Below are 26090 nucleotides of genomic sequence, written 5' to 3'. Positions count from 1 at the left end.
ATAATGACTAAATCTATTAATTCTCTTGTTCAAAGTATTTTCTGTGTTATTTGTACAAATTGTTTTACTTCAATGGTTTTTACATACATGAGTATATAATAAGACAACACCAACCAAAGCTTTTCGTTAATTTTTTACTCAGATCAAAAGAACTCTCAATCTGTTTAAGCTTAACGTTTCATTTGCTGTCCGCCATTATTATTTATTTATTTACTGCTTTTATATCGGAAAATGTGACAGAGATTTTTCATTTTACAAGTCCCTCTAGTGTTGGTGATTGATGATTTGGGTCAATAAGGTAGTGAATTATCGCTCATAACCAATTTAAACGTGACGGACTTTTCCATTACGTTCGAGAGACAGCACATTATCATCATCATCACATGGATTCTAATTAATGTTATCAATATTTTACAGTATTTCCCATATTGATTTTATAATTCCACCGAATTTAAACGACAACGCCATTATTATTATTTTTGCATGAGCTCTATTTTATGTAAAACAAAGAGTTAAAACCATAATTAAAAGATTATAATTATTAAATAAAATAGTTCACGACGGAATGATCTAGATTACATTCACTGAATTTAATAGAATTTTAATTGTTTGCACACATAACCGTATACCATACTGCCCATCAAATTATTAATATTTATTTATAAATTTGATTTTAACGAATTTATTTTAAAATTTTCAATAATTTTATATCAATAAATTACAAATGACGTTTACAGTCGAAACAAATTTATTGAAAAAAAAATCCTCTGATTTTTTTTACGGCACAGCACTTATGGGACAAATTAAATTACCTTTGTTGGTATAAATAGATACAAAGTATGGCATTGTACGAACAAAAAAAGTCATCCATAAACCCTTACAAATACAGATTCTGTTTTACATAATAGTCCAAAATGTTCTTGAATGGGGAATGTTCCCAGGTTAAGAGGGAAAATATATCCAATCTGTTTACGACGTTTCGAAATATGAACGTGCTTAGTGATTTCGTTTGTAGACATATTGTACGGACTGGAATTTCAATGAATTGGAAAACTTAAGACATACCCCTTTCGAAGTTTAGAATCTTTAGTTTTGAGTTCTTTTTACTTTAAGGCCATCCACTATTGTATGGAGTTTAGTTTCAATAAATAAATAACCTTAAAATAATGGACGTCAAAAAAAAAATATTTTTTATTTTTTCACGTTCCTTCGAAGTAAAACTTGGTCTCATTATAGAGATACTTCAAGAGAATTTCCAAGTCAACAAAGTGATTTTTCTCACATGAAATACATGACGTCTGACTATAGGCTAAACGTTATCTTCTATCAAAATATGTCCAGTCCAACTGAACAACAAAACGATTCTAGGGTGTATGAAATTTCATGAAAAGAATAATTTGGTATGGGGAAGAGTACAGAAATCCTTATGGATATGAATGGGTCTATTTTAGGGGGATGAAGCTCCTGAAAATTCCCTAATATTTCCGTCCCATTTTAGTTGTTTTTTGTGTCTTAGAGCAAAATCGATTACATTCGGATGGTATTTTATCAAGAATTTAAGGATTTTTTTAAAAGAATTTTCGGGAATTTATTTCTTTAAAATAGTCCCTGATACGGACGCTTTTCAGATGTCTTCTTATTAAGTCTCGAGAATGTAGCAATCTGATTTAAGAACCGATCTATTTCTAATAGACGCCACTGAAAGCTGGTCGCGTTAAAGACGAAAGTTTACTCACTATGAGTATATCTATCTACTCTATAAGAATCTACTTTTCTCGAACAATTTTTTTTACAAATGATGGTAAAGATTATTTCACTTTTGCTTTGATTATGGTTTCGGTAATGATTATGGTAAAATTAGAAGTCATAGTCATAAAGGCTTTGTACATTCTGCTATTTTCCGTTGAAAGGAAAACACACCTTGGAAAATCGTTTGTAAATGTCAGATGCAATCATTTACCTACATAATTACAAAAAAATTGTATAAATCCGTTGAAACCTCTTTTGAGAGCAGCGTTGTTGGATAGATTGTGTTATGAACGGTGAATGTAACTTATGAAATTTTAATGGGGAAAAAATTAACAAGAGCCGGCGTAAAATGTTTCATTTTGATTATTAGATTTATAAATATTTAATTGAACAAGCAAGAGACGTTACCTCCTTACAAACTTTCTGCGGCAATACCATATGTATGCCCCGTGCTAGCTCTTCAAAACCCGTCAATTGAATATTTCGAAATATTCGTAAAGGGAACGAGTGGGGTTATTTTATCAAGTTTTCAGTAGCAACGTCAATAAAGGTTTACGTTGTTATACTCTTGTGCTACGTAGTGAAATCTTACATAATTTAATAAAAGTAGCAGTAGAACCTCAACCATTTTTTAATAATAAAAAAAAATTACTCTAAAGAACAATGATGCAATACAGGAAACGAAAAAAAAACCGTCGTTTGTGGTTGTTTGAACTGTACTTCAAACGGTTCACCAAGTTTTATATTACATACAATAAAAAAATAAGACAAAAATCAATATTCAATTTCACGTAAAACGATGAGCGAAAATACTCATTCCATCCCCGAAATGGAAATACACCGCGTAAAAGTAACAATTTAATTAGAAACTCCCCCCCGTAATTCAAATTAAATGTGCCACAAATAATTCGAAATGTCGAAAACGAAACATTTTTGTTATTAAATTTCGGAACTGTTCTAGAGCGATGTTACGAAAAGAAAAAAATCAGCGTATACAAAGTATGGTAATGGAAAAACATTTACATACTATATGCATACGGTATCGTGTTCCGGGACGATAACGTGAAGACCTTGCAATTCTACGTTTGAAAAAAATATTTATTTCATTCGTAAACTTTCATCCAATAAAGTTTTTCGCTTAGTGCAGTGGTGCAATCGAGCATAGTTATTTAACGTTTTTATGGGATGTATCATTCGCAAGAAAATATTAAATTATTCATGTGTCACAGTATTAAACGACCGTCAGTACCATATCATCAACTTTAAACGAATGATTTTTCGAATTTATATTTTGTCGCATTTACGTTTTTAATCCGAAAATCAATTTATTTGGCATGTTGTTTCTGATGTTTATCAAAATATATATCTAAGACGTAAGACACATGTCAAAAAGATTTGAAAATAGATTCTTCGAGACAAAATATTGAAAATAATTTTGCATTTCAACTGGGATAGAATGTTGTAGTGAAATTTCATTTCTACAGTTCTACTACACCTATACCAACTTGCGACTTATGTATCACAACATTTCGCAAAGTTTACCATATGAACTTTTACGGATCACTTTCAATGTAGAAAACTTTTACTATGTAATATCCTTCATGTTTAATTATAATATCACATGATTAGCGGTTGTGTTAAATTAAATTTCGAAAACAAAAAAAAACCCAAACTTGAGTGAATAAACTTTGAATATTTTCATCCGACGATCCTATAATTTTCATTCTACATTTTCTAATTACTTAATGTCGGCATAAATCGCATGACTTAAACTCACCTTTCCTTGCATAATCAGTCGAATGGTCAATTTCACCGATGGATCGTCTTTCATATTAATGTTGGGTACGGCACTGCTCTCGTCCATTTTGTTAGTACTTTATTCTGAAACAAGTAAAAAAATGATTGAAATGGCTGGAATATTTCACAAGAATCAGCATTTCGAAGAATCTACAGGTAATGTGGAAAGTTAGATTTTTTTTAATGGAGATTTTTTTCTCATAATTCTTGTGAGTTGCAATCATTGTGCGGTAATGTAACCCTAAACAATTGATATGGTCGTAAAGGCGTATTTCGACCTCAGAGATCATACATAAATGGGCATAGATTAGATAGGAATATGGACCATTTTAAAGCACAAAATAACAGAGAAACTTTGAATTGCACTTCGTTCAAAATAAATCGAAGCCGAAATGTAACTAAACTAACCAAGCAACTACTCTACCATTTCTACCATTTCCATTACGAACTTACCTCAAACTTCTTCAAAAATTAACTCTAAAAACCAATTGAAGTACCAAAACAAATGCTAAAGTGTACAATATTTGAGTTATTAGAAGAAACTTTAAAGATGAAATGAGTCCAGATGAGGGTTGATTGTGAAAATGATATATTACTGAAATCGAAAAAAAAAGAAAGAAAAACAAATAAATAAAAACTTGACTTCGAAAACGTTGTTAAAATACACGAAATTGCAATTTATCGATTTCGTTTTAATGAGATTTATGATTTTAATTGTGATTTTAATAATTTCATGGCTTTCGATAAGATTAAGCGATTATTGTTTATTAGCAGCGAACCGGAATTGTTGATTTATTTATTTATTTGCAAACAGTCAGTACAAGCCGTTTCACGTTTTACAAATACAACTGAAGCGAAATATATATTGAACAAATTTAATAATTGGGACCAGTAGAATCTATGTGTTTGACTTTGTGGACATAAGCACATATTGGACAAATTGTGATAATTGCTCTCAAATAGTATCGCAGGCGAGTTTAGAAGCCACTTGAAATTCGTAAACTTCTGTTGTATAAGTCTCAAAGTGATATTTCGGTCTCACTACACAGACTTACTGATAAGTGATACAAAGTTTAAACATTAATCGGCCAGTAGCACAAATTGTATTCGAGATTACAAATTGACTTCTGACTGTTTCACGTTTGACTTAATCCATTTGCATTCTCACACTGCCTAATACAGACATCGTTTTAAAATTTTTGTCGATTGTCGCTATCAAGGGAATTGTCCTATAACATTCTACAAGAATGTTTTTATGCAAAAAAAAGAGACCCAAAACCTTGTTTCATAATAATTCATCAAGTGATATTTCGCGACGAAAAAAAAATTAACTGAAAAATGAAAAACATGTCTGCACAATGCTGAAAAACACTTATCTCAAAGCTAACTTTATATTGTTTTTCTTTTCAAATAAAATATTGTCGCATATTCATTTTTTTTCCGTCTTCTCGCTCATCCTTCTCATGCATCATTCCATCTGTGTGTACTTCAGTCTCGAGTCGAAGCTACATTATATGCCTAATATCATTATTATCATTTGGGGAAAACATATCTCACATAAAGAACCAGCCATACATAATATATGAAGTGGAATACCTTTAAAATATGTATTTCATCCGAGATACATGTATACACATTTGTGCACAAAATATTTTTTTTTCCTTCTTCTTATTCTCTACTCATATATATAAACTGCGATGATATGTGGAATGCTACAATGTTAGTCAAAAGCATCTCTCTCTCTATATATATATATTGTATATATGCGACGTGGATGTAAAATATACACACAAAAACGAGGAAAATGAATTTTTGCCGCTTTTAATCGATCATATACATATATTTTTAACCATAGAACAAAGTCACGTTTCATCAATATAGATCGCGACGACGACGACTTCTGTATTGGCTTATATTATAAATGCGGGTATGAAACGTCTTCAAACAGTGCACCGTTACATGAACTCAACTTAACCAAAACAGCTAATGTAAGATAAACAGCTAAATGTAGAAGAACAACAAAATGATGGTATGTTATTAGATGTGAAGGTAGGTTCAGATATTTAAAAAAAAAGAGAGTCAATGATGGAATAGACATATGAGGCAGAACATCTTTTCATGATAAAAAAGAAGATGATTAAATCAAATCGGTATAAGTATACAATATTCAGGCTAATATATATTATATCGATAGAGAGAATGAAAAAAAAATTGAAATGTTGTTCCACTTTATTGAAAATACAATATTGTTGGATGTATTGCATAAAGACTGACAACATACATAAAATCAGCAAAACGAATTCTATTGTCGAGGAATTTCCGTAGCAGAAATGTGTATATTGGATTTATAACATTAATCAATTGATTCACATAAACGAAATAATCAATTGCACTTATACATCAAGAGTCTAACAACTTTATACGCCCGTGTAAAGTTTCGTTTATATAGGAAAAACGACCTTTTCTGTCGAACTGTAGGAAAGACAATATACTGAAAACGGTGAGCTTTATTTAGTCATGTTTGTTGTTCTCCCATTTCAAGCACTGCAAATTAAAACTTGTCTAAGAAAGAATGCTAAATGATGTGATGCGGGTCAAGGATAATCTGAATAATTTTGTGTAAGAGGATCGGAGTTTTGATACACTCACAGCAGTGTCAGTTAATTAAAATAAATATTTTCGAAGTAAGTAAAGTGCTTAAATATAAAGACCAATAACCTGTGTACGTATCAGGCCTATGTCATATTGCTAACCGATACGAAAAACATTTATTCACAATTTTGGAGCGCTAGGAACTTGTATATCTCATCAGTCGCACATTAAAGAAAATAATAAGTTGGTGATAAAATGAAGGTATTGGTCCCAAATGACGAAATAAATTTGCAATTTTTTTTATCTGGCCAGACGAGTTGAAAATTCGAAAATTCGGTAACTTGCCTAGTTTCAATGGAACATTTTTATTTTGAAACTATTTCTTCATTCGGCACCAAAGGCTTCATTTTGACTGTGTCCTAGATTTCGTACAATGTCTGAAATCTGATATATCCATCACGCTGAAAAGATAGAGACGAAAATCTCACCTGTGTTACGTAACTTTGTCTCCAGGTAACTTACTATCCCTGCCATAACAAAAGGACAGCTGTGGAAGATAACATAGTTTTCCTGAAGACAAAGTTACCGGCAACAGGTGAGATTTGCATCTATTTTTGTTAGTGTAGGATCTGCTAGGGTCTCCCTTACGTTCAAAAATAAAAATCGGTGAACAAACGCTTTTCCTCTGAGCTAATGCAAAATCGCAGCGTAGATTGATTTCCATGGTGGTCCTATGACTGACACCTGGCTAATGGCATCCAATGACAGAACTTAGATAGCGCAAACATCAGAATTGCGATTTAATTGGGACGAATTGTCAGTTATTCTTAAGCAAAACCAACATTGCGGTGCAGAACGATCTACTTTTTTGCACACAATTATTAAATGGAGGGGGACCGAAGTTAATTTTCTGTTAAATATTTTGTACCGGAAATTGGATACTCAACCCCTATATTGATATTTACGAGGTAAATATATATTTACTTCATACATGGCAGCGGTGACAAGCGTATGAAGCTTTTTACTTCTTTTTTATATGTTTCGTTTCAAAATTATAAAAATTCTCTGCTATATAAAGCGAATAAAATTTTGTTTCATTAAATTGTTTTTTTTTTTCTTCTGCAGACGGTAATATATGACCAACGGAGAGTAATAAACAAAATAAATGCCACATTTTTAGCCGTAGTTTTATTTATACTGAAAATAGAATGTCTTCGTTCACAGAAGTTACCTTACGTTAGAATAATATTTCCATAAGCACGAAACATAAAACATAAATTCATTATAACTTAAATTAATATAAGAAATACCAGGAGGTTTCTTTCGGATGGTGACACGAGTCGAGTAAAGTACATTACCATAATGAAAATAGATTCTCAAACCCTGTTTTCTTTACTTCAATTGTTGTATGTTAGACGAATATGGACGGGGGGGTCGGTCGGTCGGCTTAAAATGTAACTTTTCTCGCAAAATATGTTACAAGCTTTCTATTTGTTCGAAAATATTTCCCATAGTTCACGTAGTAAATTGTAAAAAAGCTTATGAGACTCAAAATATTAAAGCACTTTGCCGTTCAGGAAATTTTCTCATTCTATGTGGGATTCAACGTAACTTGTTATTTAGTCAAAACTTTATAATTATAAAATTTATGGAGTGAAATAAAAGTTTCTTGTAGCACTGTAACGCAATATTAATGAACGGAAAAAGTGGAAATTATGAAGAGAAGAAAATAGCAAAAAAAAAAATCCTTTATGTCTCCCCAGTGAAAGTTAGAACATAAGAAGTGCTTGAAAGTGATTTTGTATAATTGATGAAATGGATTTTATTCTGTTCAATAAAATGTTTCGAAATGAAGAGACACCATTTACTGTAAAGAGTAAACAAAAACATTCAACTCAAAGTAGAATAAAGTGTTCGAATGAAAGGATAGACGACGTAAAAGGAATTTCTGTCTGTATAGAGGCAGTTTAAACTCGGAATAATTATTAGGACTATTCGGACTCAATGTCAGTGACCATTTCACCTCTCCCTCTTCAGCGATTATTTTCGTATAATAATAAAGTTTTTGTCGGAAAATAGCTACAGGCTACACGGGCAGAGAAGGTAAAAAATTAACAAGAAATTCTATTTTTCCAATTTTAAGAACTTCTACAACTTTGTAAAATGTTGAGTTGAGTTGTTTGATGTATATTCGATTTTTTTTTTTGAGAAGATAAAGAGTCGTTTTTAATATTTTAATTTTCGATGTATTTAACAAAGTAAGTACGGCAAAGTTTCAACAACTTTAAGATTCTAAATATTTCTAAATAAACAATTGTAGCGGCAAGGTATTGTTATGGACATTTTGTTACCACTGCCTTTTCCAGATTGAAGGACATAGACTTTTAAAAGCGTGTTCTAGAACGCAAGATGGCTATCTAATATAATACAAAATGAATGTTTGACCTACACAGATTTTCGAAAACTGGTATTTCTGTGGTTGTTGGGTCTTTTAGATTATCACAACAGCCTAGAATGCGTTAAAAACGTACTAAATTAGTAAATGGCGTTGAAAGATGTAAAGAATACTGAAAATACACTATATCGAGGGGTGACACACTTCTTGATTGAGTTATGGGGCAAATTCAATCCAATGAGAAATTCATTCATTCATTTATTCAACCCATCGAACAAGATACTGATTTTTTAAAGTCGACACTTTTTTTGAAACACTGATGACCCCAATGCGGATAGGTTTATGGAATACTCATCTTTTTGCGATGAATTGGTAGGAAGGCAAGTAATTTTTCTGTACTGAGTAACGTGAATTTGTTTTGCTGATAAGTTCATCGCTTTCTACTTAACAACAGAGTACTCCTTCCATCACCTTTGTCTCAAAAACGACTGGTCAAAAAATATTAAATTCAGTTCCGCATTCAATCATTTAAAGTTTATTGGCTTTCTACACATTGTCACGAGACGATAAGGTCTTAGTTTTCAGAAGTAAAATATAAAATATTTTGAAGGTACAGATGGAGACCAAATTCAAGTGACCTACAGAAATAGATTAAATGAATGAAGAAAAACAATTCTTCCGGAATCATAACCATTCATTGAAGAAATTGCTGAAGATGAAATAAAATATAAAATCCATTGTTGTACATACTGATAAAAAGTCTAATAAACCAATACCATCTCAACAAAATGTCATTCACAATCGGTAAGGAAGTTCAACTAAAATATAATCTGTAATAAAATATGCACCGAACTGCGATATTTATACTGAGAAAGACAACTTTTTATTTGACCTGTGTGTGTTCTTTTCCATTTAACCTCTATATTAGAACAAATCAATGGATAATTCACTATTGCATTATGATATACAAAATCACCAGCAAATTTATCTACTATCAATATGAAAAATAAAACCTCATGGCGGTACGTAAAGGTATAAATCGATTCTCGCACAGCGAATGAAGAAAATGAAGAAAACCTCCCATACAAAGCCGGCAGTCAAATTTTAATTGCAAACACAAACGACCAATGACCCGAAATTTAGAACAACTTTTCACTTACAAAATGTGGATGTAATTTTAATCGAAAAGTATTCTTGAATTGGCTAGCACATTATTGAGTCGACTGATAAATGATTGACATAGAAAATAAAATGAAAAACACTATTAGGATATTGAAACGACGGAGTGAAAATCGCGAACGTACAAGCGCAAACAATCTTTCAGCGAAACTGAACTGAAAACGACATAACAACGTATGAGAGAGGCCGAGAAACGACATTGCATGTGAGTGTGTATTAGTGCTAGAGCATGTTGTTTTGATGTTTCGAAAATTCGATTTCGAATTGAGAAATGCGACAGCAGAAGAAGAGAGAGATAGACGAATGAATGAAATACATGTAAATGGTTTTTGATGCAAATAAGAAAATAGGGAAAATGTCTTTGCTAATTCTAAGTTAGACTCGTACTAATTGTGTGAAGTCTCATTTATTGATTTTTTATGCATGCATTTGTGGACTACAAATGACCATTTACAGCACCCGTTTGTGTGCTCTTAATGCTTTATTTTAGTGTAGTATTTTTTTGCATTGGTATGTTTTAGTATATATGTTAGTGTATATAATATTAGTGTATAAGCCTTAGTATTTTACGTCAGGTGGTATTACTATAAGTTTGTTCCAAATAACTGTAAGCCCGAACTTTGACAACACGAACGATGACTATTTCATCCACAGAGATGAACATAACCTAAACGCCAACAAAGTTCTTTTTAAACTTTTCGTTACAATTTTCGTCAACCTGAAAGTTGAGGTTAAGTTGCCTTCTGTGGATGAAATTTGACATTTCGAAGTGACCTTGGAACAAACCTATTAAAGTTGCAATTATTAATGAACCATAAATGACGTCCTACTGTAGGGGGAGATAGACCAAGTTTGACATGGTGTTTGTATAGAAAAAATTTAGGACAATTCCAAACATGCTGTGTTTCAACATGGACAAATAACTTTCATACGGACTTAAGGGCTACCTAAAATATAAAATAAGGACTAGCTTGAGTCCGTAAGAAAGTTATTTGTCCATGTTGAAACACAGCATGTTTGGTATCGTTGGAAAGGTGAGACTCTAGGTTAACTCAGCAATATAAATTTAAAGCAAAAAAATGACCAAGGTCTCAAACAAAGAAAAATTCGTCTACATCAAAAAATTTTGCCGTACATTTGATTTTAATATTATGTGATTCTTAATCACAGGACTGCCATATACCAATATCAATAACAAAAAATTATGTGTCCAACATATCAGTTAAAAGGACATTTCCAAGCTCACTGTGTTAAGGGTGATAGTAATAGTAATAGTTATTTACATGACAAGGGATAAAAAATTGAAAGGTAGAGTATTAGTGTGAATTTTGTTGATCCGAGGCGAAGCCGAGGTCAATAAGCACACGAGACGTTTCAACTTTTATCCAGAGTACTTTTCATGTTTTAAGCATTTCTTTCGATGCCCTCAGCATGTAAAATCAATTAAATAACTCGGGATAAAAATGAAAAGTATTGTTTTAGTGTGTTTATTGACCTCGGCTTCGCCTCGGATCAACAAAATTCACACGAAAACTCTACTTTTCATCTTTTTATCCCTAGTCATGTAAAAAACTATTACATACTTTTGAAACCTAAAACAAATTTCTTGTTTTCCCTAGTTGTGTAATAAGCACAAAAGCATGTAAAATATACATTACTGAAAATCTGTGCGCCTGCAAGAAACGTCAGGTTTTCTCACATAAGGTCAGCAGCTATTTGTGATATCATATTTAGAAATTTTACTCTCCAGAGCCCCTGAACGAATTCCACCAATCGAAACTCGAGAAATTTAGCTGTGTCTTGACTATGCCATCTCAATCTTGAACTCAACATGATACTTAACCCTTTGAAATATATTTATAATTGGCAATTCACAATAGTAGTAGTAAGTCACTATTGTGAATTACGTTATGTTGCAATCATCAACGATGGCTTTGATTTTTCTGTTTCAAAATATTGAATCTGTCCGTGTATACATTAAATATTCTAAACGTTGAACTATCAGAAATTTCGGTATACAGTTCTAATTAAAAAATACTCAACAATCGAAGTACAAAATGTTTAATCATGGTCATGGTCTATAACTTCACGTTTGAACAAAATATACGAACGATCAGATAATGCAAACACTATCTGGTGTTGTACACAAACCCGTCTCGTGAGATAAAAGATTAGGACAATAAAACCTAAAACAATGGGAAGATGCTTCATTTGGTCAGCGTACGGATATAAAAGAGCACGATTAAATTGGGATTTTTCATTTATTTTTTGAACGTGACAAATTACATAGTTTTATAAGTTCAAAGTGTTATTTTTTGTGGTTAGGATTTTACAATTATGAGATCGGTTTTTTACAATTGAATTTTGCGATTTTATCATTGTTTTAGTATAAATACATAATAATAATGAGCCCTCAACTCACTTATAACTTTTTTTTGTGTGATAATCCTTGAAGCATTTACCTGGATGACATCCAGGTTTACGGGTGCAAGTTTCACAAAAATATGAGGTTTCTTTTCGGCCACCTGGAATATTTCTGTTGCTACATACGGCACAATCTTTCGTACCTTTCTTTGGCTTTTTCGCAATGAAGTGAGGCTTACCATTGAGTCGTTCTTCGTCATCGGTTGTCGATGGGCGGCCTCTTTTGCGTGAACGATTTCGGCAACCTTCAACAAGCTGTTCAATCAATTTTCGCCTGTATTGTAAATGATCCATTGGTTGTAACATTTTCTCCGTTCTGTCAATCGTCCAAAGGTGAAAGCTATTGACAATTGCGACTTCAACTAACCAAAAGAACAACTTTCGCCACCACTTCACAGTTTTTCGTGTAAACGCATAGCTACCACAATAATGATCGGCTCTGTCCACGGCACCCATGTTTTTAGTGTAATCAATGATCACCTTCGGTTTTTGGTAAGTTTCAGAAACTCCTTTTTTCAAAGTCCGTTTGACCAATTCGGTGTCTGGATTATGGCATGTGCTAACCATTGACACTATTCTTTTGTCAAAGAAAGACAATGCCATAATTTTTGAACACTTTTGGTACGCCTTGACCTCATACTTTTTGAGTTTGAGCTTTTTAAAATTTGGTGGCAGGTTCTTTCGGTTGGTTTTCACTGTACCAGTTATATGCAGTTTTAGTTTGTGTAGCTCCAGCGCTAAGTCGGGACTAGTGTAAAATCTGTCCGTGTATAACTGGTAGCCTGTACCTTTCGCATTCGACAACAACATATCGATAAGGTAAAGGTGTAAAACTATTCGGGACGTGAATGGCTGATCTGATCTAATTAAACCGTTTGTTGTTGTGCTTCCGTAATACACTACGAAGCAATAAATGTAGCTGGTCTCAGAATCACACAAACAATATATTCTCAAGCCCCATTTCGTTGGCTTTTGTGGGTTGTAACATTTCCAGAGCAGTCTTCCCTTGAAGCCGACTGTACTCTCATCAATCGCAATTTTTTGGTTCGGCACGAAATATTCTTGACACTTGTTCATGATTTGATTCGACACGTGACGAGTTTTCGAACCTGGAGTCTTCGTTGAAGTTGTAGTGCCCGTAGGTAGGTGCAACATCCAAAAAATTTGTAGAAATCTTTTTCTTGCAAATACATCGGTGAAAAACGGCATCTTGGAAAGCCAATCTTCAGAAAAATAGTCAACTATTTCCGGTTTCGGGTTGATAGCCATATTCAAAATTACTCCTATGAACGCCTTCATTTCCGGTACCGTAACATCAACCCAATCATGCCAAATCGAGAAGCGTTGCAGAGGTCGTTTACGATTAATTTTTTCAAGTGAATATGCGTTTGTGGCAACAACAATCTCGCTAATCAGTTCGTCTGTGAAGAACAATTGAAAATATCCAAGTGGATCCAATGGCCTCTGTTCGGGTGGTATTTGAAAACCGGGTCGTGGGACGGTAAATTCAAATTTTTTGAATTCAGTGTCATCTACCCTATATGACTTCCAAATACGTGTCGAGAGCGGAGCGTCATCGTCTGAATCTTCATCCCAAATCCGTTTCCCTAGGGGGATATCATCTTCCGAATCCCAATCAGAGTCTGCTTCTTCATCGACATTGCAATCCTCGTCGCTAAATTCGTTGTCTTCGTCACTGCTATCAATATCCATTGGAATTGATTTTTTTTTCAACAAATCAAAAATGTCAAAGCAACAACCATGACCATTACAACATACGCCTTCTAATTTAAATTTAATTTTTCAATAGAAAATTTCAGAAAGTGTTGCTGTCGAACTCGGTTCGACTGAGGACGGCAAAGGGTTAAACAGTATATGGTTTTCCTTTGAGAAACTCCTCTGCTTTGGGACCTATGAGACAGAAGTGAAGGAGATGAACACGGACTGTCACCAAACGCGAAAACTTTAAGTGAATTACATTAATACAAATTTCATTTTTGTTACTGTTGCATCTGCTTTATACTAATTTGCTGAAGTGAAAGCAAATATGATCTACAGTATTATTCTGTTAGTTCCTACTTTCTGTATTAGATTGCACATTTTGCATTGGACAGAATTTTTTTTAGTGGAAAGTATTGTTTTCGCAAGAACATATTATACTTAGAGTTTATACAGCATCAAATCTCCCCTGGCTATGCATGTTCATTTCCTTTTTTAATGGTAAATTCATTCTCTTAACTAAAAACTGACTTTTACAGCCAACGAATTCATATTTTTTAATAACTTCCCCGTCTAAATATTTTATGCACAGTGCATTATGGTGCATAATCATATATTCACATCCAACTCTTGAGAACTACCCATCATCCACAATGTGTTGAAAATTAAAATTAGAGTAATCAGAGTAAGGAATTTTCCAAATTCATATTATAGAATTCTAAATGAATTTCCATAAAATTTTAATTGCACAAAGTATGTGTATGTGTGTAGTATACATATATACTACTACTACATACATACACACGGTACAATGTTGAAATCACATAAACTCGAGCATAAACCACAAAAATGATTTTAATAACTTGGTTCTTCATCAAAATGTTCAGAAATATAAAATTTTATTCAGAAAATATATATAATAGGGAAAACCGAATATTTTATGTAATATACACCTCTTTACCAACGGTGTACTTTCGACCAATAAAACTGAACGTATACCCGTACCGTGATGTTATATTCAAATTAATTTAAAAGATTTTTCCGCTTACAAAATAATTGAAATTTTTTTATATAATAAAATAACCACCCAATGTTCTCCATATTTTATATTTATATACTATGCCAACCACCCGTAATCTTGTTTATTCATTTATGCATGTTTTTACGTTTATTTTATTTTATATTCGTATAATTATCTGGCTATTCAAAAAAAAAACATTTTCTTGAAAATTGTTTTGTGATGGAAATCATCACAGCATTTTTATACATACATCGAAATTATACTGACGACGTGCACAATATTTTCGGTTTATTATCCCATCATTTGTATGTAATGGCAACCCCAATATTAACAATATAGCATATTGTTCAAGTTTCATCCTCTTTCTACAACTTATCCATGCAAATTATCTGCCACTATATACACAAATGTGCTCGAGTCTCATTTCACTGGATATAATACTGTATGGATATTTTAGGTGTATATATGTCCTATATATCTATACACAACAGGGTGTATAAAACTTGTCCCATTAAAGTTTGGCGTTTTAGAAAGATTTATGACTGTAAAAAGAATTGAAGACACCGGAAAAAAGGTAAAGTGAATTCTTGTTCATAGATTACAGTCGATAAAGCACCTACAATGCGTAACATAAACTGGGTTATGTGTATTTTACGAATCTAACACCCTGTGTATATAGAAACGTACAGTCATATATGTTTTGTTGCAATGGCGTAGGTATGTATATTTGGGAAGTGTTATAGAGCAAATGATTTTTATTATAAATGTATCATGAATACCATGAATACATGAATATTGAATAGTATTCTAGCTATAACAGTCGTTCGACAGTCAGCCGAAGCCGTTTGCTCAATATTCAAATTTACTATCGTTGAAAACGTGTTTGACGGAAACTTACACACTTTTATTGATGCAACATGAAACCCACATTATATTGAAAGCATTGGTACCACCGCTACTGTACGTTGTTAATGATTGCTAAGAAATACAAGAAAATACTTTAACACTAGTCTAACAGCTCCGAACACTCGAATTAGCCTACTTCATGGAACAATTTTACACCTTCTTTTCATCCGGCTGCCGTTTCTGCACAACTCGAAAAAAAAATGGAAAAATAAAAATTGTGTTGAGTTGAAGTGTTCGAAATGCTGCCTCGGCAGAAAAACTTGTTCATCGTTGAACTGGTTCCTTTGTTCATTTATCGATCAATTTACGCTTTATATTACAGCAGCATGCACTTATAAACAAAAAAAAAGAGTATAAATCACACCCCTCAGCATTAAAATATTTAATTTTTAATGAAAATATCGATTCGTTAGAGGCGAATAGAAAGTGATTTTTATTTTTTGTCTATTGCGAAAAGATTTTCTCCATTTTCGTAATTTATTTCCAATACTCACTACAGTCGAGGAAATTTAGTTTTCGGGTTTTCCAAAGGTATTAATCTTATTTAACCCACACTTTATCCCACAACAATGGAATCCACAAATTTAAATTTAGTTAACTCAGCGGTCGCAATGACGGCGCTGCAGTCACGATTTCAAAATGTGATATAGGGTGGATAAACTAAATTTTGGTTTTGGTTACATTTTCTCTTGGTTTTTAATTATTACATCAGGCTTCTAAATTAAGAGTACCTTTATGCAATATAAACCGTTTGAGTTTGAAAAAAGATGTTTTGTATCAGTGAACGATATAGGAAAGCGTTCAGTACGTCTCAACATACAAAAGAACGTAAAATATAATTGTACATTTAGCCACCCTACGTCCGTCATCGCTTCTATTGTCTTCAAAAACATATTGTGTGCTTGTCATGATAATTATCAGACGTTTGTTTATTTATGTGTCTCATCTAAAATGCTGGCCAGCAAAATTTTGATCATTAAATTCAACGGCAAAATTGATCTAAATGTTAAAGTAATTGTGAATAATAGTGAAGTTAATGTGGTTTTGTTTTCTCTTCATAAAGGAATTTGCATCAGTTCGATGTAAAGTGCGGAGCACCATTGGAAAAAAAACTTGTCGCTGAAGAATGATCAAAAAGTTGCTGGACGCAATAGCTTCAACTAATGCTTTGCAGGATATAGAATCGAAATTAGAGAAACACCAAGAGCCGTCCATTTGAAATCTTCATCATCATCATTTCAACTAAAGGCTTTTTTTTAACGAAACGGAAGTTCGCTCGCAGATTCGGATCGGAACATCTCATTCGTTTTCGCTAAAGCTCGTAGCCGTCCTTAATCATGATTCCCATGAAGAATCGCCAAAAATACAAAATTGGCAAGGGATGAAGAAACGCCGGCAAAAACAAAGAATGATAAATTTGTCTTTGTTGCGTTTCTTCACACTTTGGCGATTCTTCGTGGTGATTAAACAAATCCTTGGAAATTTATCCTTTTACGAAATTTATCTAAAAGGCGTTATTTGTTCGAAGCTAGTGAATCTATCCTTTTATAAAAGTTACGAAATGCTGCCTGGTTCGATCCTAAGGAAACTCTTATTTTACGTCAGGTAACGGCATCTTGTTCGATCCTAGGGAATTCATACTTTAACAAAAGATCCCGAGGACACTATCATTTTACGAAAGATAATGTAGAGACATTTCAAAAACGTATTTTTACACTTTGGCGTTTCCTCACACTCTGGCGATTTTTCTCTTCTTCTCTTCACACTATCGATATTTCTTGGCAATTCATCATTATGAGGTTCCGAGCCTACGCTGAAATTGTAGCCTACATTTCTGCGTTTCGAAATTTTTGATCGCTGATATCTTTTTACGAGAGCCCTTTTTGAAAAATGAACGACCACATTTTCGAGTAAAAATATGTCAGCTTTGAATAAAAAATAAAATTGTCTGTGAAAGTTCCATTTGCTTTGAGAAAAGTGTACCGATGCCCCAAATTTGCATCAAAGGTACACTTTTCTCAAAGCACATGGAACTTTCACAGACAATTTTATTTTTTATTCAAAGCTGACATATTTTTACTCGAAAATGTGGTCGTTCATTTTTCAAAAAGGGCTCTCGTAAAAAGATATCAGCGATCAAAAATTTCGAAACGCAGAAATGTAGGCTACAATTTCAGCGTAGGCTCGGAACCTCTTATGGTTGATTTGTTAAATCAACAAGAAAAATCGCCATAATGTGAAGAAAAACCAAGAAATATCGCCAAAGAGTAAAGAAACTCCAAGGATCATAGAGAATTGAAAATTTGTCTTTATGGCGTTTCTTCACACTTCTGAGACTTTTCTTGATGATTTAACAAATCAACTAAATATGATGAATTGTCAAGAAAAATCGCCAAAGTGTGAAGAAACTCCAAAATATGACAAATCGCCAAATAATACAATATTGTCGATTTGACTATAACTTTTATTTAGAAAAAGATTGTACGGGACAGCAATGAAAGTAAATATATAGGTATGGCCAAACGTTCAAATTTGTTCTAGCTGGAGCACATACGGACTTGCATGGCGCCACCTCAAACAAACTCATTTCTAGTGCAAATTTCCACTAGAAATGAGTTAGTTTGAGGTGGCGCCATGCAAATCCGTATGTGCTCCGACTTGTATGGACTGGCCATACCTACTTATCTACTTTCATTGCGGGACAGTATGTACTGCATATCATATAATTCCTCTCTCTTGTGTTTATCTGCGTTCTACGAAGCCAAAATATAATTTCGGACTACAAGTAAACCATCTCGACCAGTAGTTATTTTCCTAAGTTCCTAATGAGTGCAAAAAGGCTATTTCAACATTAGTTAGGAAAGCATAATTTTTATGTGAATGTTTCTGAGGTTTTCAATCTTAATATTTTCATGAAGTTACAAATAATCCACAGAAAATTTTATTATCCTAGAACGAGGTCGGAAATACATCAAATAAATCAAATAGAAAACAGACTTGGAAATTGTTATTTTGTCTAAAAGTTGATATTAAAATTCTTTGGAAATCGTAAATCGCATAATTGCATGAGCAGGCATCTCAGGATTATAAATCAGGAACTTTGAAGTTCGTCATATATTCATATTCTTATCTTATTCCTGACCAGATTCTGTTTTCATGATTGAGCTCAATCATGAGCTTCACTTATACAAAGAGTTGAATTGATTTCCTATGCCGTAATTTGGCGAAAAAGAATGTTCCGAATCTGCGTTTCGTTAAAAAAAAGCCTTTAGTTGAAATGATGATGATGAAGATTTCAAATGGACGGCTCTTGGTGTTTCTCTAATTTCGATTCTATATCCTGCAAAGCATTAGTTGAAGCTATTGCGTCCAGCAACTTTTTGATCATTCTTCAGCGACAAGTTTTTTTTCCAATGGTGCTCCGCATTTTACATCGAACTGATGCAAATTCCTTTATGAAGAGAAAACCGAGGGGTAAACCACTATTTTGTGATTAACATGGTTAATCAGTTAATCTGTTAATCAGAAACATAAGTTTTGTGAATCCAAACGGTTAATCGGTGATTAACATTGATTAACCGCTATATTTTACGTTTATTTGTAGTTTTGCGACGATTCCCCCGGTCAAATGTTGGTTAATCAGCAATTCGTCATCATGTTAATCACTGGTTAATCATGTTAATCATGTTAATCACGTCAAAAAATAGAGTGGTTTACCCCTCGGAGAAAACAAAACCACATTAACTTCACTATTATTCACAATTACTTTAACATTTAGATCAATTTTGCCGTTGAATTTAATGATCAAAATTTTGCTGGCCAGCATTTTAGATGAGACACATAAATAAACAAACGTCTGATAATTATCATGACAAGCACACAATATGTTTTTGAAGACAATAGAAGCGATGACGGACGTAGGGTGGCTAAATGTACAATTATATTTTACGTTCTTTTGTATGTTGAGACGTACTGAACGCTTTCCTATATCGTTCACTGATACAAAACATCTTTTTTCAAACTCAAACGGTTTATATTGCATAAAGGTACTCTTAATTTAGAAGCCTGATGTAATAATTAAAAACCAAGAGAAAATGTAACCAAAACCAAAATTTAGTTTATCCACCCTATATCACATTTTGAAATCGTGACTGCAGCGCCGTCATTGCGACCGCTGAGTTAACTAAATTTAAATTTGTGGATTCCATTGTTGTGGGATAAAGTGTGGGTTAAATAAGATTAATACCTTTGGAAAACCCGAAAACTAAATTTCTTCGACTGTATATAATCCGATAATAATCCTTAGTTGCAATTAATGCAGCGTGAATAGCATTTTTAATGGTGTTTTGCTTTCATTCGAGCTTGTAGCATAAATCCACGAATCTTGTGTTAATCAAATCCTCATTTTCAACGGTTGAAATAACTGGTTCCTCTTCAAGAACCAATTACATTCACGGTGATACCGTTTTGGAGATTTCGTTTTGATTTTAAAGTTATTTTAGACATTTTCAGTGAAATTCAATTACATCGTTCCATCTTTGATTATTATAGACCACTCTCCGATCGAATAACGTAATCCACATCGTATATTCGATTTGAAAGACAAATCGACAACCGATACGATAAGGTTTATCGAATTTTGATGCAATAATATCATTTTTCTTTTCCGTTTTCGTTTTTTTTTTTGCCAAATGTGTATTTATAGGGTAAGATATTTTATTTATTGAGAGTGTTGTTGTTTCTTCCTCGAAGTATTTTCTTAATATATTTGCGAACAATAGCCCAAGGATTAGACGATCGAATAAAAATTGCTGGATTGCCTCTTTTGTGCACGGTTCACATACGAACAGTAAAATAATAATACGAATTTGATTTAATGGAAAAATCAATTATAGGTTCCTTTTCTTTGGCTTTAAGCCGCTGAGAAGCGTAAACATGCTATTCCAATTACAAAGACAAAAATTAACCGAATTTTTCGGGACAATGACATTAAATTCATAAAACAATTCGTATATTAAGCAAACACAGGACAATGAAAATCTCTTTTATTTGAAGTGTTTTAATTGTTAGCAAATATTTTACGAAACTTGGAACGTGGAGCATTTTATACGTTTATTACAGTATTCAACGTTGTTACAAAGGTTACACTGTGCAGGTAGTTACGAAATCATTATTTAGAATGAGTGTATAATGTACATATACATAGATGCGGCTATATCTACAAGCAGTTTATATTTGCCATAAATTAGAATTCTTGAAATCCTAATGCTTTTGTCACAGAGATTTCTAAAAAATGACTCTCTGTTGTTTAATCAAAATACCACAGAACACCAAGTACATCAAGCATCATGGTGCAAAACGTTTCAACGCGTTTGTCGCAGTTGAAATTGATAGGATTACGGAAAATTTGTATTTGATTCTTAGTTGATCTCTACAACAAAAAGAAAGAAGAAACATCCAGCATTTATTTTTCATGGCTTCGATTAGATGCACACATCTTCGACATCGGCATGTCGACGGGGACGAACATGAAAGAATTCCAAAAAATTTCATGAGTTTTTATTTAGTCTTTGATTTATATTTTCCCTTGGCATGTATGAATGGTTAATTTTTGGGCATTGTTGTATGTAGCCCTCGCTGCGCTTGCACTACAATTCACTTCGACTAAAAACAATCTTCCAAAGCATTCATTAAAACAATTATTTATTATAGAATATTTGAAATGGCAAGCATATCAACAGTTTAATGATTTGTTTACTTCTTTTGATCAAACAAGTTTCGCGATCGATCATAGAGAAAATTGGACCACCTCGATTTAGCAAAAACTGTTAAAACGTTCTCCGACTTTGACTTTGATAGTTAAAATACAACGTTGCCAATACTCATAATTGGCGCATTTGTCTTTCTATCGATGAGCTTTTTGCAAAATTACTAAAGTTAACTTTATTTCCCAAACAATTAAGAAAAACAACGAACACAGCACGCTTCAACGTCAAACCGAGTTAATGCTCGAATAGCGAATCTAACTTTTAGTGCTATAAATTCTTACGATTAGATTATACGTATCAGGGACTGATACAACCGAGAGCAATACACAATACACAAAACTTATTTTTATTCGGAAAAGTGGATGTGACAGACAACTAGACGGAAAATTCAAATACTAAAAATGTATATTCTATAGACTCCATTGTTATATATAGCTATACATATATATTGGAGGAATATAATATGAGTTCGAATCAGGAATGATACTTTGGGGGATATGGGAAATTTACAGATTAAAGTGCTCTTTGACATAACATTTTTTTGTTTGAAATTAGATCAGAGAGTTACTAAATGGATTAGATTTGATTGAATATCATTTTATATGATGCAGTACATTTGTTGGAAGCCTTAAATAAATTTCAGTAAAGAATTGACTATTTTAAAGATATATTTTGCGACGAAACGACACAGTCAAAAGGATTTGATATATGCGAAAATGGATCACAGCATAAGTAAGTGGAATATATTGGTTGTTTAAGTTTGAGTTAGAAACAGAGCACACAAACGATATTGAGATTAAGACGATATTAATCGTTGATGCAAAATTCTGTGACTAATGGAAATTTCATTCCTAAATCTGTTTGAACAACATTACACGTAAAGTCGATCCAGAAGTTTAACCCGTTCGGCGCGCAAATCGTCTGAGCCCATTTTGACGGCAAAGCTTTACGTATACGTGTACTCACATAAAATGGCTATGAAATTTCACGTCGTTTAGCTGTACGTACAAATATGTTCTCTATACATTAAGAAAAAAATCATGAAACACAATTGCTGGTGTATGTTTACATATCGGCCGTAACGGCAACCATCATCACGTTTAGAGGGAATAGAGGGGTGTTGTTAATGTAATTGAAAAGTCCTAAAGTCTTTACTTCAAACAACAACGTGTACGTGTTTTGTTTCACGATCGCAGTAATATGTAGTACCATGCAAGGGAATGCTAAACTGTTACTTTGTATAACGTTAAATCGAGTTCTTCATTACTATCCTAGAGCATTTTTGTTTCATTGTTTTCTTCTTTGAATTTCACAACAATGTGAAACGAAAATAATGAGAGAACTTATTATTTTTTAATTAGCTCTTGGAAATAAAAAAGAAACGTGCCCCATTGTTGCTGTGCGACTATAAACAAAATTGTGGTCTACGATGTTAAGTACAATTATGTATACGTTAGAGATAAAAGAATATCGAAAGAAATGTGTAAATACAGCGCTTTCAGTAGTACATATACCAGATTATTTTAACATTAAATTGAAAAGTCCGACGTTATTATTTGTTAAGAACGGTAAATGTTTTTTTTTTCATCTAAAAATATACGTAAATTAATAAGGCGAAACATCAAAGCAAGAATGAAGACAGCAAAAATATTTTTTGAAAAAAATGGCAGTAACGACGCGTTTAAAAAGAAAATTCTTCAATTTATAAAAGTTAGTACAGCAGAAACATTTACTCAATAATTTGTTTTTATCAACGCAAAACGTTACCCAACCCATAACTCTAAACTCATCATCTGTGTATACACAAGCTTTTAACCCATTTTTTTTTTTCTAAACTAAAGTTTTTCTTCGGGTAAAAAAATATTCAACTAACAGTTTTCATAAAGTTTTTCATGACTATCTACTCGTACAATATGAAAAGCACTTAATAACTAACAAAAAGTGAATGTGTACAAGACCGAGATATAAGCGTCGTATATTTATGCTGACAGTTTTAAAATAACGTATGAAACAACAGGAAAAGTGGAATGTTTTGATATGCACATATAAACGTTTACATAAACAGGTAGCGAACTATGAAAAGGATACAAGAAAGGATATTACATTGCATGTATACTTATTACGTACATATCATGCATGTATTTTCAATGCCTTGTGCAAAATACAACAACGGTATTCCTATAACACGATCTACACTCCTATATATATCGCGCATGTTAATGTTTATCGCTTTTGGTAGAACCGTCAAAGTTTCAATTATTTTTCATTGATTTTAATGCTTATTAACGCAGAAGAGTGAATCAACGTACTTTCGATCGAATCCGTACATCTGCATAAGTACTTTGATCTCTCCAATCCAGTTACACGGGAATACCCTTACACCTTCCGTTTCAGTGGGAGTGTATGAACAATGTTTTATATTATTAAATTTGTGTAAAAGTTGACAATATGAAATGGTCTGTGCATGAACAGTTTGGGTATTATGATCAACGTTGACACTTTTCCGTTGTGTTAAAAATGTGGTTTTTATAGAGGAAATACAACCAAAGATTTTCAAAGTCGAAATTTTTTCCTACTTTCCTTTCATAGGTCTAAATGCAACATAAAAATAATGTCTTTTCATAAACTGAGTAAACGTGTGCCGTAATAGTACGTTACATTCGGGGTTACATTGCATGCTGCGAAAGTAGTTCATTTTATATAGTAACAATTTTGTCATAAAATTAAACTTCCAAGGGTTTTTTTGAGCATCAAGCTTTAGTAACTGTCGCCTTCGGCTCGGATATACAAACTCTACACTTGTCGAAAAACAGTTTCCGAAGCAATTTGCTCAAAAACATACAAATTTGTTTGCGAGCATCACAAAGTTGTTTCCGAAGTAATGCTGCTCTCGCTGCATGCTATGTTTTCTAGTTTACTATCTGTCAAATGCCAAAGTTGATTTCCACAGAGGCAAATTGCTATGTAATGGTTATCTTTCGCATGCGGTAGGTAGTATAATATCTTCCAAAATTTATTCCACGATCCTCTTTCACGAAAGAAACATTCACTCATTTAGTTTACTTAAAATTTATTTAAAAGACGACCAGACAACATCGATAATAATTAAAACTTTTATCAACAACTAAGACGTTCTTTTGAGAGGCAACGACAGATTGTACGAAAAATTCATTCAGAATTTCCTTTTAAACGTATTCTTATTTAGCTTATTTAGTTGTAGCGTTCAAGGATCGGCAATGTACATTCATGCTTAACACACATTCATGAAAGTGCTTATGAATAAACACTCGCACAGCACTGCACTTAAAATAATAATAGTTTCCAACTTTATAAAATTTCATCAAATTTTCAATTACTTTCCCATCACCATCATTTTCCATCTACCACAATACACCATCGCTGTGAATTTTGAGGAATTACCCATTTACTTGATAAATATTGGCAAAATTGATAAAATATGTCTGTCAATCTGTTTCAATTTACATTTATATATCAATATCGTCTAGGTATAGCGACACATATACTCTATTGTAAAAGAGTTTAAGAGGAAAAACAGACAAGCGAATTGAGATGTATAAGAGGGTGGAAAACCGTAACTGTACCTGAAAAAGAACTTAGGACGTGTGTCAATCAATTTGTATTTGACGTGCATAAATTTAATCACAGCAAGGAACATAAATTTCTAATGCTTCATAATTCATTCATTTGAAATTTAATGTAAATAAATAGAAATTCGGTGTAATAACATTCAACATAATTTGTGGTACAAAGTCCTGAGAGCGCTTACAACGAATTAAGGATTTTGTCAATTTTTGATCACAGTCATTTATTGAATTGTGTGTGTGTTACTTACTATACACGGAATACAAGAGGCGTTCAGAACTCTATTTTATCTTCAAAACTAATAGAAAATCAAATTAAATTGCAAAATGAGTAAGGGTCTACAATACAGTTTATTATCAACGAGTTCTTGCATTATTAATTTTTGAAAGCTATATAGTCCTTTATTACCTCAAAAAAGTCGAAAGTTCAAAGGTCAAAATATTGCCAGAAATGTGTGCTAAGCCGGTCTTATATTTAAATGATAATATCCGAAACTAAAAAGAAATCCTTTGTTTTCGACGTCTTTCATATATTTTTCATTAAACTCGACGAAAATTCTCTCGGTTATATGAGGCTTCTGACATATACGTTAGAGCGTTCCAAGCATTTTATACCCTTACCTTTGATATGCAAAATTGCATCTCAACGTAAGAAAACTTGGAATTAAATGCAGAAAACTTATATTACAAAAGGTAGTAAGTGTACCAGATGAAGCTCACTGTCAATCGGTATTACTCGCAAGAAGAGGCCGTGAAAGTGTAGGTAGAGCAGTTAAATTGTGAAATATTACAAAAATGCATTTTCATCAGTTGATTTAAACTGTTTTTTTAAAGCAAGTACAGTCAAAGGCAGTCAATTTTCAGCATAAATTAGCTTCAGCTGTTTTTCAGCTGATCCATACAAACAATCACAACCGTTTATACGTCTTTATACGGTT

General features: G+C 32.8%; 2 protein-coding genes across 11 annotated transcripts in view; both read right to left on the bottom strand.

Moving 5' to 3' along the window:
- LOC119073513 (poly(rC)-binding protein 3) overlaps positions 1-26090 on the bottom strand; it is a 92614-nt gene that overhangs the window by 30873 nt on the left and 35651 nt on the right. For 4 of the 10 annotated variants that reach the window (XR_005087047.1, XM_037179038.1, XM_037179039.1 and 1 more), the window contains exons 1-2: positions 9694-9876; positions 3527-3630 (exon numbers count right to left, since the gene is read on the bottom strand). Coding sequence is in view for 9 of the 10 variants with exons in the window: in XM_037179038.1 (XP_037034933.1) it covers positions 3527-3613 (87 nt within the window). In the remaining variant the exon portion in view is untranslated. Of the gene's footprint in view, positions 1-3526; positions 3631-3999; positions 4142-9693; positions 9891-26090 lie in introns of those variants that run through there. The other 6 variants (XM_037179035.1, XM_037179040.1, XM_037179037.1 and 3 more) reach the window with 5 other exon arrangements.
- On the bottom strand, positions 12131-13849 carry LOC119073190 (piggyBac transposable element-derived protein 4-like). The gene has a single exon (XM_037178497.1). It carries the CDS (start codon positions 13847-13849, stop codon positions 12131-12133), a length of 1719 nt encoding a protein of 572 aa, XP_037034392.1.

Source organism: Bradysia coprophila, unplaced genomic scaffold (genome assembly GCF_014529535.1).
Source record: "Bradysia coprophila strain Holo2 unplaced genomic scaffold, BU_Bcop_v1 contig_138, whole genome shotgun sequence".
Classification (NCBI taxonomy): Eukaryota; Metazoa; Arthropoda; class Insecta; order Diptera; family Sciaridae; genus Bradysia; species Bradysia coprophila.
Note: the sequence above shows the minus strand (reverse complement) of the source record. Positions and strands in the feature narration are given on the sequence as shown.

What these genes read in the sequence shown, in the direction of transcription:
- LOC119073190 (XM_037178497.1), bottom strand. Translation starts at nt 13,849, where the DNA reads ATGGATATTGATAGCAGTGACGAAGACAACGAATTTAGCGACGAGGAT.